This window comes from Ictidomys tridecemlineatus, chromosome 7 (genome assembly GCF_052094955.1).
Source record: "Ictidomys tridecemlineatus isolate mIctTri1 chromosome 7, mIctTri1.hap1, whole genome shotgun sequence".
Classification (NCBI taxonomy): Eukaryota; Metazoa; Chordata; class Mammalia; order Rodentia; family Sciuridae; genus Ictidomys; species Ictidomys tridecemlineatus.
This window is the reverse complement of record NC_135483.1, coordinates 129,687,738-129,701,209: the sequence shown is the minus strand read 5'-3', so window position 1 is coordinate 129,701,209 and position 13,472 is coordinate 129,687,738. Positions and strand designations below refer to the sequence as shown.

Genomic DNA, 13,472 nt, shown 5'->3' with positions numbered 1-13,472 from the left:
CTATGCTCCTCTTATTTCCCATTCTTTGCACTCCCTCGAGTGGGTCCTGTCTACCACCTCCCCTCTGAGGCATTTCTTAGCTCATGGTTCAATACATAGTCCAGGTTCATATTTTCAATTATTCACTGGAAGAGCTATGTGAATGTCCTTCTCAACATATCCAGAAAGCCCCTAAGGGTTTCCCTCCCTCATTTCCTCTGTTCCAGATGTCTCTAAAGAACTAAAAGACAACCCATTCCAGTCTGCCTCACCAACCCAACTACTACATAAAATCTGACAAAATTGGTCTTTTAAAATCAGGCACCTAGAAAGTAAGTCAATAGACGTAACAGTGGAAGTACAGGGGAACCCATACCAAAGTGATACTAATAATCACCTTCCCCCTCTCAGCATTTCCCTTTCCTGATTCTAGGGCAAGATACTTTCATTATCTGGCAATTCTGTGCTGCAAAGGACTACTGTAGTCTTAGAAACCCCCAATTCTGACCACACTGCTGAGATTTTTTCTGGAGAAAGTCAGAGGTTCATATACTTTAATCTTAGCCTTTTTTAATCCTAAAACCATCTTGGAGAAACAAAGACCTAATTGTTATTAATTAGCTCAACATCTTAAGAAGACAAATTTAGTTCTCACAACATTTTTTTAAACTACATGATCTGAACCATTGTATGTAATTCTCTGTATAAATATAAATTAAAACATTCTATGTCTACATCTCAAAAGATTTAGAAAACACATATTTCTATTTCCCCCCAAGCTACATTAATCACAAGCAGGATTTAAGAAACTTCTTTTCCATTTCCCCAACCGGAGTTAATATGATGACAGCATATTCTGTCTCCCCAGCTAGAAGCCCAGAAGTCATCCTCAGATCCTCTTTCTCATGTCCCCTGAGCCAGCAGTTTTCTCATTTCACATTGAACTTCTCAAAAAGCAGGTTATCTCCAGTTGCCAACTGTATTATTTTAGATCCTTATCCCCCGATCCCTGCCCTGGATTATTTGCACCTGCCTTTTCACTGGTTCCCTCATCAGCCTTTTCCCTTCATCTGATTTTTCCCCACTGAAAATACACAGCTGAAATACACAGAGAAGGACTCGCCCTCCATTTTAGGCTACAGTTACTGTTTTAGTCAGCTTTTGTGTCACTGTGAACAACTTAGAGGAGGGAAAGTCAAACTAGCATGAATTGATTAGCTTAAAACTCTCACAACCCAATCTATCTCTGAACATTCCTGCATTAACAGGAACTTTGAGGTGTGTGTGTGGGGGGGAGCACCTAATATCCAAACTATAATAGTTACTTACGTTTTACTATCTCAGGCCAAAGGAGGGCTCAGCAATGCCAAACCAAAGGACCTTATGTGGGTTGGTGATCAGTACTCTGAAGAATCTGGGTGCTTAATTCCCTGGCCAAATAACCTTGCCTTCATCCTGAACTGGGGATTGAAATCAGGGGCTTCCACACACTAGGCAAATGCTCTATTGCTGACCTACATCCCCAGCCCCTTCCCTGCTTTCTTGGAGGCAAGTTCTTGCTCAAATTTGCAATCCTCCTGCTTCAGCATCCTAAGTAACTGGGATTACAGGAGTATACCACTGCACCTGGTCCAAATAACTTTTTTGTATGATGTTGGACCGAGTTGATGTTGATCCCATCACTAAAGAACTAAGAAGTGAAGTCAGACCAAGATTAGGAAACCATTGGTGATCTTAGCCAGTGGAAATTCAACAGAATGGTGGGGTCACAATCCAAATGGAAACATAAGCCGAAACATGAAAGGGAAGTTAGGACATGGGGAACATTAGATTTTGAGAAGATGGTGGAAATGAAAGTGTAAAGTATTTTAGGAAGTAGAGATGGGCCATAGACAGAGGCAGAAGAAAGATTAAAGTTTTTTCAGGGTTTTTTTTATTTTGTTTTTGTTCCTTTGTTTCCTGAAAGAGGTGGGAAAAGAGATTCAAAGGTTAAGAAGCTGAGAAAGAAAAAAGAAAAACAGTGAATCCTCATTAATAAAGTTTTGTTTCTATGTATGTATGAATTTGTCAGGAGGAACCCAACTATTATGTATAACCATAAAGCTCTAATAAAAAATAAATACATATGTAAATAAAAATATTTTGTGGCCTGAGGTGGGAGTGGAGAAGAGAACTTTTTCAATTGCATGATTTCATAGAGCTGTTCATTTTACTAGTTAGCAGGGCAAGAGTCCAACTGGAATCAAGATGTGCCAATATTTAAATGCACAAGTAACTTTGGAATGATTTTCTTTCAAGTTTGGGTTTAGTAATGTAGACCTATTATTGACATCTTTAATGGAAATAAAAAGTTAGGCAAGACTTTGAAACTTTGGCAGACTGAACCTAGAATCATGGCAGAATCCAGCAAAAGACTTGGGCTGTGGCTCAATTTTTTGTATTTGCTATGTATCCGTGGGTAAGTCTTATCCCTGTTTTGATCTCAATTTTCTTATCAGTAAATGAGGATGGCATGCACTACATCTAACATTCTATGGCTCTCCTTATGGATATTTTTGATCAAATTTAATTGATATAATCACTCCATTTCAGACTGGACTATCAGAAGCATAAAAGTGGCTAGAAAGGATTTGAAAAGGGCTAGACTTTATTTTCTTAATACACTTTAGTTTTTGGGTGTGCAAAAAGTAGTGCCATATACTTCCTTACACGTACACTCAGTTTCCCTATTATTAACATCTTCCATTAGGGTGGTACATTTGTTAAAATCAATAAGCTAATATTGATACATTATTTTTAACTGAAGTCCACAGTTTACATTGGTGTCGGAAAAGGATCAGACCCTAGGAAACACATTCAGGATCCCAGTAGGTAGAAAAAGACACTTTTATAAGCCCCCAGCTCCAGCCCCACTTTGCCCCCAGACAGTTCCCTGAACCATTTCCATAGACCCCCCTTTTTAAATAGACAAATCAGACAAGAAAGGCACATTGCCAACAGGTTACATAAGTGGGCACATGCTCATAAGCAATGTTTATGACCGTGAGTACATATGCTGAATCAGGATGTTCATGACCTTAGCTATATACTAAAAACATAGCCTGCTGGGAGCTTTGGTAAGGGAGCCTAACTATAGCTAACTTGGACCTGTTTTACAATTGGGTTAATCTTTGTTTTGTAAATTCTATGGATTTTGAGAAATATATAATGATATGATCTGCGTTATAGCTTCACAAAGAATTAGTTTCAGTTTCTAAAAATCCTTTGTGTTCCACCTATTCATTCCTTTTTTTTTTTTCCTCAGCCCTGTCAAGCCCTGGAAACCAACTTTTTTCTTTTCTTTTTCTTTTCCTTTTCTTTTCGTGTGTGTGTGTGTGTGTGTGTGTGTGTGTGTGTGTTGCTGGGGATTAAACCCATGGCCTTGTGCATGTAAGGCAAGCATTCTACCAACTGAACTATATCCCCAGCCCCCCTGGAAACCATTTTATATTTTTGCTATGTCCATAATTTGCCTTTTCTAAAATGCCATAAAATTGGAATCATAGCCTGCTCAGATTGGTTTCTCCATGTCTTAGCTAGATGGATCATTTATTTTTGGCACAGAATATTTCATTGTATGTATGTATCACAGTTTGTTTATCCATTCACCTCTTGAAAGACATCTTGATTGCTTCCAGGTTTTGGCAATCACAACCAAAGCTGATAACAAGAATTTGTGTGCACATGTTTTTCATGTATATAAGTTTGGAACTCATTTGGGTAAATACCATGGATTTGTGATTGCTGGATTGTATGGTAAGAGCATTTAGTTTTGTAAGAAGTTGCCAGACTGTCTTCCACAGTGGCTATACCATTTTGAAATCCCACCAACAATGAATAAGAGTTCCTATTGCTCCACATTTTCACCAGGATTTATTGTTAACATTCTAGATTTGGGCCATTCTAACAGATGTGCAGTAGTATTTAATTTCTGTTTTAATATGCAACTCTCTAATGACATTTGATGTTGAGCATCTTTTCCTACTCTTATTTGCCACCTATGTATCTTCTTTGATGTCTTCTTCAGTCTGCCCATTATTTAATTGGGTTGTTTGCTTTCATATTGTTTAGGTTAGGCTTGATTTTACAGAACTCTTTTCCCAGTACATGAGGCTGAATCAAGCAGCATGATTGGCCCTGGTTTGCGTTGTTTGGCTCCAGAGACTCTCATGGGTCAAGCTATAGCTATATAATCAATACCCACATTACAGAATCAGTTTATAGCATAATTTAAAGCCTCTTGATCCAAGAGTCAGTGACAGAAAAGGTTTTTAACTTCACCAGTAATGAGACATAATGATGCCATGTGTCTCCTGAGTGGTATCACTTCTGTGGTACCCTTGCCTATCAGAAGGAGCATCAGACAAATCAAAACCCAAGATTATTCTACCCAAGACTGCCAGTACTTTTACAAATGGTTTTGATCAGGAAAGAGTCAGAATGACAGAAGACTGTCTGAGATTAAAAGAATTAAGGAGATGTGACATCTCAATGTAATGTATGATCCTGGATTGGATCCTAGAATAGGAAAAGAGCACTAAAGAGAAGGACATTGGCAAACTGTGATAAATTCTGTGAATAGTCTAGCGAATAGTAGTATATCAGTGGTAATTTCCTGGTTTTGATCTTTCTACTAGAGTTACATAAGACGTTAATATTTCGAGAAGCTGCCCGAAGGGTTAAAGAAATGCTTTGTGCTATTTTTGCAATATTTTCGAAAGTATGAGATTACTTCAACCCCCCCCCCAAAAAAAAAGTTTATTTGTTTTTATTTTTTTCCCCCAATTGAAGAGGAAAGTTCCATAAGGCTTCTTTCCAGCCCCTTTTGCGCAATCTGGAGAGCCCGGGTCAGCGCTAGGTGGGACCCTCCGTAGCGCACTCCCTTGGCCTGGGCGGTGGGAGGGGTCGGGACTGCAGCTCCACTTCCGAGAAGCACTGCCCCCGCCCCGCTCCGGCCCGCTGTCGCCTGCCGCCCGCCCTCTGGCTCTTGCCGCCGTCATGCCCCGGGCCGTGCTACCCAAGCTGCTACTGCCACTGCTGGGCCTTGTCGCTGCCACGGTCGCGGGTAAGCTGCCCCTTGCCGTGCCCCGGCCCCGGCCCGAGAGCCAGAACAGCGAGCCAGCAGAGACTGTCCACTGCCACCCGCACCGGGGCGGCCCAGAGGGGGTGCACCTGGGCGGGACATCTCGCCCTTTTCTGCACGCACACCCCAGGCTCCCCCTTGGACCCTGCTATCTGGTCATACCCCTATTCGCCTCTCGGGGTTCCGAGGGTCTCCAAAGAGCGCCTTGCAGGGAGGTGGCGGAGAACGTTAGGGCTCCTTCCCCAGTGCCTACAACCTCAGTCCAGACCCCACTCGGCGGGGAGCGCCTCCGGAGGGACCCCGCCCCACACCCCGCAACCAGGCTGATTGGCCGGAGAACGAAGGGACTCAGATGATCGTAGTCCCTCGACCTGAGTAGTTTCAGGCACATTTGGGTCATTGAGAAGCGAGAATGTTGGCAGCTGAGATTTTCCCCAGCTAGTGCGCAGCGTGTGTAGGGGGTGCTGGGAGGAAGTAAGCCCTCTTTAGCAGGCGCCAGTTGTTTGTCCAATTGGTTGGTGCTCAAGTTTTTGAAACAAGAAAAGGGTTCAGCCAAATAACCCCTGGATGGAAGAGGGACGTGAACATGGGAGAGTTGGATTCCACTAAGTCGTGATTTTAAAAAAACAAAAAACTTTGCGGCAGACACAGGTACTTATCTAGAATTCTAACTACTCCAGGCTGAAGCAGGAGGATCCAAAATCCGAGGCCCGCTTCTGCAAGTTAGTAAGACCTGCTTGGTCTCAAAATAAAAAGGGATTGGGATGTAACTTAATGGTAAAGAGCTTGCCTAGCATGCGTGAGTCCCTGGGTTTGATTCCCCAGTACCGCACACAAAATAAATAATAAAATATTTGATCTGCTGTTGTGCAAGTGACATGTGAAAAATTACACAATTAGTCATTTCCAAAATGAATCCTGAAGAAAATAGACAATTCCGTTGAAAATGTGTCTTAAACAAATTTTCTACACAGGGATGTTAAAAATATGTTGATGGGGAACCTCTGGGGAAGACTTTCATCCAAAAACACTATTGATTTAACAGTTCCAGGAATTACACAGCAAAATAAACAAGAACTAAATGCTTGCATTGGCTTGAACAAAAGGATTATGCAAGAGATCCCCCCCCCCACATCAATTTCACTGCCTTTTTTATAACTTCCTATGAAGTCTGCTGACAGGCAGGAATATTTTAAAGGCCCTCAGAGATGGAAGTGGCAGCAGAGTAAACAGCTAGAACTTGCTTACAAATTCAAAGCTCCTTTCCTGAAAGCTTTTGTGGACCAGCATTTATGACCAGTTATGCCATCTGCTACCAATTGGAGGAGCAGAGCAAGATGTACCAGTTTTCACAGTTCAACCCATACATCTTGTGTCTAAGTCAGGCTGGACTTGAGATTCTGTGAAGGCTGACCTGTTTCTGAATTCTCCTTATGCACATCCTCCTGAGGCAGTCACATCTGAACTCCCATTGAACCACCCTCTGCAGTGTCATACATTTGTACTTCAGTCAAAAAAATATATGTATGTATATATCTTGACAGATTTGGAAAGAGAATCAGTTTCCAGATTTTGGTATCTTTCCTTTTCAGAGAAGCTGTTTTGACCAGCAATAGAAAACAAACTTTTCTTTGGCAAGTTATAGTCTTTTCCTTTTATAAGTCTAGTGTGGATAAATAGAGTTTTCGAGAGCTTTAGAAGAAAGAAGTGCACGTTGAATAATTTCATGCTATTAATCAGCTTCTCTCAGGCGGTTTTAAAGATTAATCTAGAAAAAGTATGAGCTTTGCCCTTGTTACCCAACTTAACTGCATTTGAATAACACGGAAATAATACCTATTTCATAGGGCTGTTATGAGCACTAGTGAGAACTCTGTGGATGGTGCTTATTAACATGGTAAAACTTGATTTCCTTCCCTTTGCTAATCATCCAAATGGCAGGGTAATTATTGCAACTGGAAAACATCATGTGAGTTCTACTCTATGTTGGATGTTTATGGTTTCTGAGCACATTCACATTCTTTATAATGTTGTAAGGCTGAATAACTGGGATGCTTTTCATCACAGTATCTCACAAATCTATCCAGACAAGATTAGGAATTATATTTGGCTTAGAATGGTTTAGAACTAAGTATCCAAAGAACTTGTCAAAGTTATCACAGAGTTAGCTGAATGACAACATCTTAACAGAAAATCTCTTATAATATTAAAGTTTAAATGTAATGTTTTTTTTTTAAAGAGAGAGTGAGAGAGGAGAGAGAGAGAGAGAGAGAGAGAGAGAGAGAGAGAGAGAGAGAGAGAGAGAGAATTTTTAATATTTATTTTTTAGTTCTCAGCAGACACACCATCTTTGTTGGTATGTGGTGCTGAGGATCGAACCCGGGCCGCACGCATGCCAGGCGAGCGCGCTACCGCTTGAGCCACATCCCCAGCCCCTTAAATGTAATGTTGAAATAGAAATCATTGTTATTCTTATCAGTTATTTATTTAGTGAAGGAATCTTATGTTGTTCTTAGTTATTATCTTAAAAGTCACAATGAGATGTAGCTCATGGTAGAGCACTTGCCTAGCATGTGTGAGAGCCTACGTTTGCTCCCTAGCACTCAAAACAAAAATACAGTGGACCAGACATTCAATTTCTAAGTACAGTTATGTCTTTTAAAAGCTCTGTAATGGATTTTTCATGTAGTATATGATCAGCATATGTCTTTTGGGTCAGTGATTCCCATGAATGGCATGGGACAAGTGAATATAAATTTTTGTTTTGGTATTTTTGTTTTTGTGCTAAGGATGAAACCCAGGGCCTCAAATAAGCAAGCAAGTGTTGTACCTCTAACTACATCCCAAGCTTTGTGTCAGAATCTAGATTTCTCATTTTGAATTGCCATGACTTTAAAACTAGATGAGTTGGCTTTCCCTCTCTCCCTAACGTCATCTCTTACAACACTTCCTGACAGTCACCCTGTTTAGCCACACTGACCTTCTGGGAACACTGACACCTCTGGTCCTTTTGCACAGAATATTTCCCACTTGTCCTTGGCATGGCTGCCCTTTCTTCACCATTCAGATCTCTGTTCATATCACCTCCTAAGCCCTTCCATAAACACCATATTTTTCTATTCCATCTCCATGTTGTAACTAAAGCACTTTCAAATGCATTTTGTTTATTCATCTGTCCTCTTGCCTGTTACTTGTCTTACTAGAATGAAGATCCAAAACAGCGGGGATTTAGTGTCCTGTGGATTTCTGTTTTGATTTGTGTCTCCTCTTCTGTCCTGCCAAGTTGTCCTAATGAAGATAAGTAGCTGCAATTCTCTTTCTCTTTTCTTTTTTGGTACCAGGGATTGAACCCATGGGTGCTTAACCACTGAGCTAAATTCCCAGCCCTTTTTATTATTATTATTATTATTATTATTATTATTATTATTATTATTATTATTATTATTAGTAGTAGTAGTAGTAGTAGTAGTAATAGTAGTAGTATTTATTTTGAGATAGGGTCTTGCTAAGTGAGGCTAGCTTTGAACTTGTGATCCTCCGCCTCACCCTCCCAAGCTGCTGGAATTACAGGTGTGCACCACCATCCCTGGCTACAATTCTCTCTTAATAGCAGAGGAGCAAAGGTCTTTTTATTGAGAAGAAAGAGAAGAACATTTTTATTTTATCTATGTTAATATTTAGAACAAGCATATTCCAAGGACTGCTTCCTCTTGTGCTATGCCAGGCTGTTAAAAAAATCAATAAAAACAAAACAAAAAAATAGCTTATAAGGAAACAGAATTTTAGTAGACTTGACTGGTTATGCAAAATTTCCTTGGGATATGACATTTTATTCTTTTAGCACAGATAATTTTAGGCAGAGGAAACTTTTAGAGTTCAATATAACTTTTCAATTTTTCATCAGATTCCTAAGTTTCTGTACATATTTTTTTAAAAAAATATTTTGTTTTAATTTAGTTGGACACAATATATTTATTTTATTTTTATGTGGTGCTGAGGATCAAAGTCAGTGCCCTGCACATGCTAGGCAAGCGCTCTACCACTGAGCCACAACCCCAGCCCCATCTGTACACATTAAATTAATAGAGGGGATTATAAAATTATAAAATCCCTAAAAAGTCATTTAGGTCATTATTAACAACCACCTATCTTTCAGGATAGCTGTTAAAAAATAAGAGTAATAGAAAACCACTTTGTGGAGAGCTTTGTGGGCAGGTCTTTAATTATAAAAGGATTAAAGCAAAAATACTTAGCATTGAAGATAACTTACTTAGGTTAGCGTTCTGCTCATGAGGTGCATGATCCTCAACAACTATCCTCACAGGAGTTCTCCAGCCTTTTTTTTTTTTTTTTTTTTTGGTACTGGGGATTGAACTCAGGGGCATTCAACCACTGATCCATATCTACAGCCCTATTTTGTATTTTATTTAGAGAAAGGGGCCCACTGAGTTGCTTAGTGCCTCAAAGTTGCTGAGGCTGGCTTTGAACTCATGATTCTCGGGTCTCAGACTCCCAAGCTACCGGGATTACAGGCGTGCCCCACAGTGCCTGGCTCCTGCCTCTTTTTAACACTGTTCTTTTCAAAATAAATATATATCTCGAGTAATGCCTAAGGCTTGTTTCTGGGGCACACACTCTGACCTAAGTATTCATTGTTGAATTAACTGGAGTTACAGCTAATGCTAGAATAAGCCTATGAAGGTAATTAAAAGTTTTGGGGGAAGTCAATAATCTATTTTCTGTGTACAGCTTTTTTTTTTCTTTCAGACTTATCACATATGATTTCATTATTCCTCAATGATCTTTGATAACTAGCTATCATTGTCATCATCACTTTGTCCCATCTCAGGGGCCTTATTTTTGCTCTTCTATCTAACCTACATCTCCATATGACTTTTTCCTTCAGCTTCTTCAGATCTTTGTTTTCTTTATAATGTGATCTTTTCTAGACACTGTTGTAAAATTGCAACCCAGACCCTGACCACCACACTCAGGATCTTTTTTTTAATATTTATTTTTTAGTTGTAAATGGACACAATATCTTTATTTTATTTTATGTGGTGCTGAGAATAGAACCCAGGGCCTCACATGTGCTAGGAGAGAGCTCTACCACTGAGCCACAACCCCAGCCCCACACTCAGGATCTTGCTTCCGTTTCTTTTCCTTTTTTCTCTTTCTCCTTAGTACTTAATCTGTGGCTGCCAGCCTCTAAGATGGCCCTCAAAGATTCTTACCTCTTCATATTCATATGTGTGTGGAGCCCACTTCAACATTGTATCGGGCTTACTTGTATAACTGTAATAGTTTAATTTTATGTGTAAACTTGATTGGGCTACAGGATGCCTAGATAGCTGGTATAACATATCTCAATGCATCTGTGAGAATGTCTCTGGAGAAGATTGGTACTACCCTTTATCAATGTGGGCAGGCCTCATCCTATTGAGGATCCAGATAAAACAAAAACTGCCCCTCTGCTAGAACTGAGACATCCATCTTCTGCCTTCAGATATCATATAGACATCTCTGGTTCTTGGGCTTTTAGATTCCAACAATATCCTCCACCATTCTCAGGCCTCAGACTAGGACTGAATTACACCACCAGCTTTCCTGGTTCTCCAGCCTGCCATATGTATCTGTCATATATATATCTACATCTCTCTTTCTCTCTCTCTCTCTCTCTCTCTCTCTCTCTCTCTTATTGGTTTTGTTTCCCTGGAAAACCTTAATACAAGAACCGATAGGATATTACAGAAATAATGGAAGGTAACAACTGAGGCTGAATTATATAAGGCATTGCACTTGTACCTTGCTCTCTGAATTACTGAGTCTGGAAGAAGCTGTATCATGGGGATCCTCTAGCATCCCTGTGGAGAAATCACCTAGTGAGGAACTGAGGCCTCCTGCCCACAGCCAGACCAGCTCACCATCCTTATGAGTGATCTTTCTTGAGGCTGATCTTCCAGCTACAATTTAGTGTTCAGATGACTACCGCCCTTGGCAACACCTTTTTTAAAAAACATTTTTTTTGTAGTTGTAGATGAACAGCATGCCTTTATTTATTTTTATGTGGTGCTGAAAATCCAACCTAGTGCCTCACACATGCTAGGCAAGCACTCTTGCCTCTGAGATCCAGCCCTAGCCCCTCTTGCCAACATCTTGACAGCAACTTTATGAAAAACCCCAAGCCAGAGTCACCCAACTAAGTATCTGCTTCCGAATTCTTGACTCAGAGACTGTGAGATATGTTTCTTGCTAGGCTTGGTGGCACATGCCTGTAATCCCAACAACTCAGGAGGCTGAGACAGGAGGATTGCAAGTTTGAGACCAGCCCCCAGCAGCTTTGTGAGAACCTGTCTCAAAATAAAAAATGAAAAAGACTGGGGTTGTGGCTCAGTAGTTAAGTGCCTCTAGGTTCAATTCCCAGTACGAGAGAGAGAGAGAGAGAGAGAGAGAGAGAGAGAGAGAGAGAGAGAGAGAGAGAGAGAGAGAGAAAGAAAGAATATATCTTGTCTTTTGTTATCATTTTTTTTGTCTTTTTTTTTTTTTCATTTGAGGTATTGGGGATTGATCCTAAGGGTACTCAACCACAGAGCTACATTCCCAACACTTTTTATTTTTAATTATGAGGTCTCACTAAGTTGCCTTGGCTATTCTTGAATTTGAGATTCTCCTGCTTTAGTCTTCTGAGTAGCTGGGATTACAGGTATGCATCACTGTACCTGCTATGTTTCTTGCTTTGAATTGCTGATTTGTTACTAGCAATAGATTGTTAATACACTTCTGTATGTGTGTGTGTGCACGCACATGTGCCAGAAATTAAACACAGGGCCTCATGCATTCTAGGCAAGTGCTTTACCCTGAGCTACATCCCCAGCCCTAACCCATTATTTTACTTATTCATCTTGCTTTTATGTATCTGCTTCAATTAGAATATAAGCTACATAAGGGCAGGAATTTTTTCCTTTTTAGTTCACTGTGGAATCCTAAACACCCAGAATATCTTTCTCACTACCACCCAGAGAGGTATTGTTATCCCCTTTTTAAAAATAAAGGGCGTAGTAAGGTTAAATAACATACCCAAGATCATGCTGTCCAAACTAGACTTTTCCCCAAGCCTCACGTGCACCACCTGCACTGTCCCACTTCTATGCATGTTCAAGATAGCAGCATAAGCTGGATGTGGTGGTGTATCTCTGCAATGCCAAGGCTGGGGCAGGAGGATCACAAGTTCAAGGACAGCTTTGACAGTAGGACAATAGTAACTAATGAGGGTACTAATGAGGTAATGGTCTCTGCTGTCATGCAGTTAACAATATAATAGGGGAAACAGGATAAGTATCAGACAACTACTATATAGAGCAGGATTTGATGAGTGCCATAGGATGTATACTGGCTCTCAAAGGGTAGCACAATTCCTTTTCCAAGAAGAATGACTATCTGTGGTTCTCACGTATAAGTACCTATGGTTTGGGCCCTACTAGGTGTACAACCCTAGCCACAACCAATCAAAATAAGGCTAATTTCTTAAATTAAGCTAGGCAGGCAGCCCAAGAGGGGACTTGGTATAAGAACTTAAGAGAGCTGGGCACAGCAACATGCACCTGTAATCCCATCAACTCAGGAGACTGAGATAGGAGGATGACAAGTTTGAGGCCAGCCCCAGTGAGGCCTTTAGCAACTTAGCAAGACCCTACTTCAAATATGAAAAAATAAAAGGGGCTAAGGATGTAGTTCAGTGGTAAAATGCTCCTGGCTTCCATCCCCAGTACCAAACAAAACAAACAAAAAACCCCCCAAAACCTAAGAAGTTTGTTTGCTGAGATAGTGTCCTATTACAATAAATCTTGATCATCTGGGGTAACCTGAACATATATTTAGTCCTTGCAATCAGAAAAGCCTTCTTTTAATTTTTTATATTTTTTTTTAGTTGTAGATGGACACAATACCTTATTTTATTTATTCATTTTTATGTGGTGCTGAGACTTGAATCCAATGCCTCATACATGCTAGGCAAACACTCTACCACTGAGCAACATTCCCAAACCCCAGAAAAGGCTTCTTATTCAAAGTGTAATGAAAAGTTCTATAGTAGTTCAGAATAATCAGAGGTATGAGGAGGGCAAGGGTTGGACACTATGTACTAATAATTAGACATGCTTTATTTCACATAAACAGTATTTTAAACGTTCTTCATTTTGGTATATTCTAGAGGTGCTTGTTATCAACAGAAAACACTATCTGTAGTTTTGACTAGAAATAACATTAGGGAACACTTCTCAACCTGTTTTAGAATGTCCAGTGATTTATAAAGATGCTCAGGTGTCATTAAACATGCTAAAAGGATATATTTCCATTTCAATTTTCTTTAATT

General features: G+C 40.1%; 1 protein-coding gene across 2 annotated transcripts in view; it reads left to right on the top strand.

The window, feature by feature from the left end:
• Positions 1-13,472, top strand: part of LOC101960713 (CD302 antigen) — a 126,372-nt gene that overhangs the window by 91,113 nt on the left and 21,787 nt on the right. The window contains exon 1 of one of the 2 annotated variants that reach the window (XM_005315766.4): positions 4,841-5,083. The exons of the other annotated variant lie outside the window; for it this stretch is intronic. Coding sequence (XP_005315823.2) covers positions 5,017-5,083 — 67 coding nt within the window. The 5' untranslated portion in view covers positions 4,841-5,016. Of the gene's footprint in view, positions 1-4,840; positions 5,084-13,472 lie in introns of those variants that run through there. 2 annotated transcript variants of the gene reach the window in all.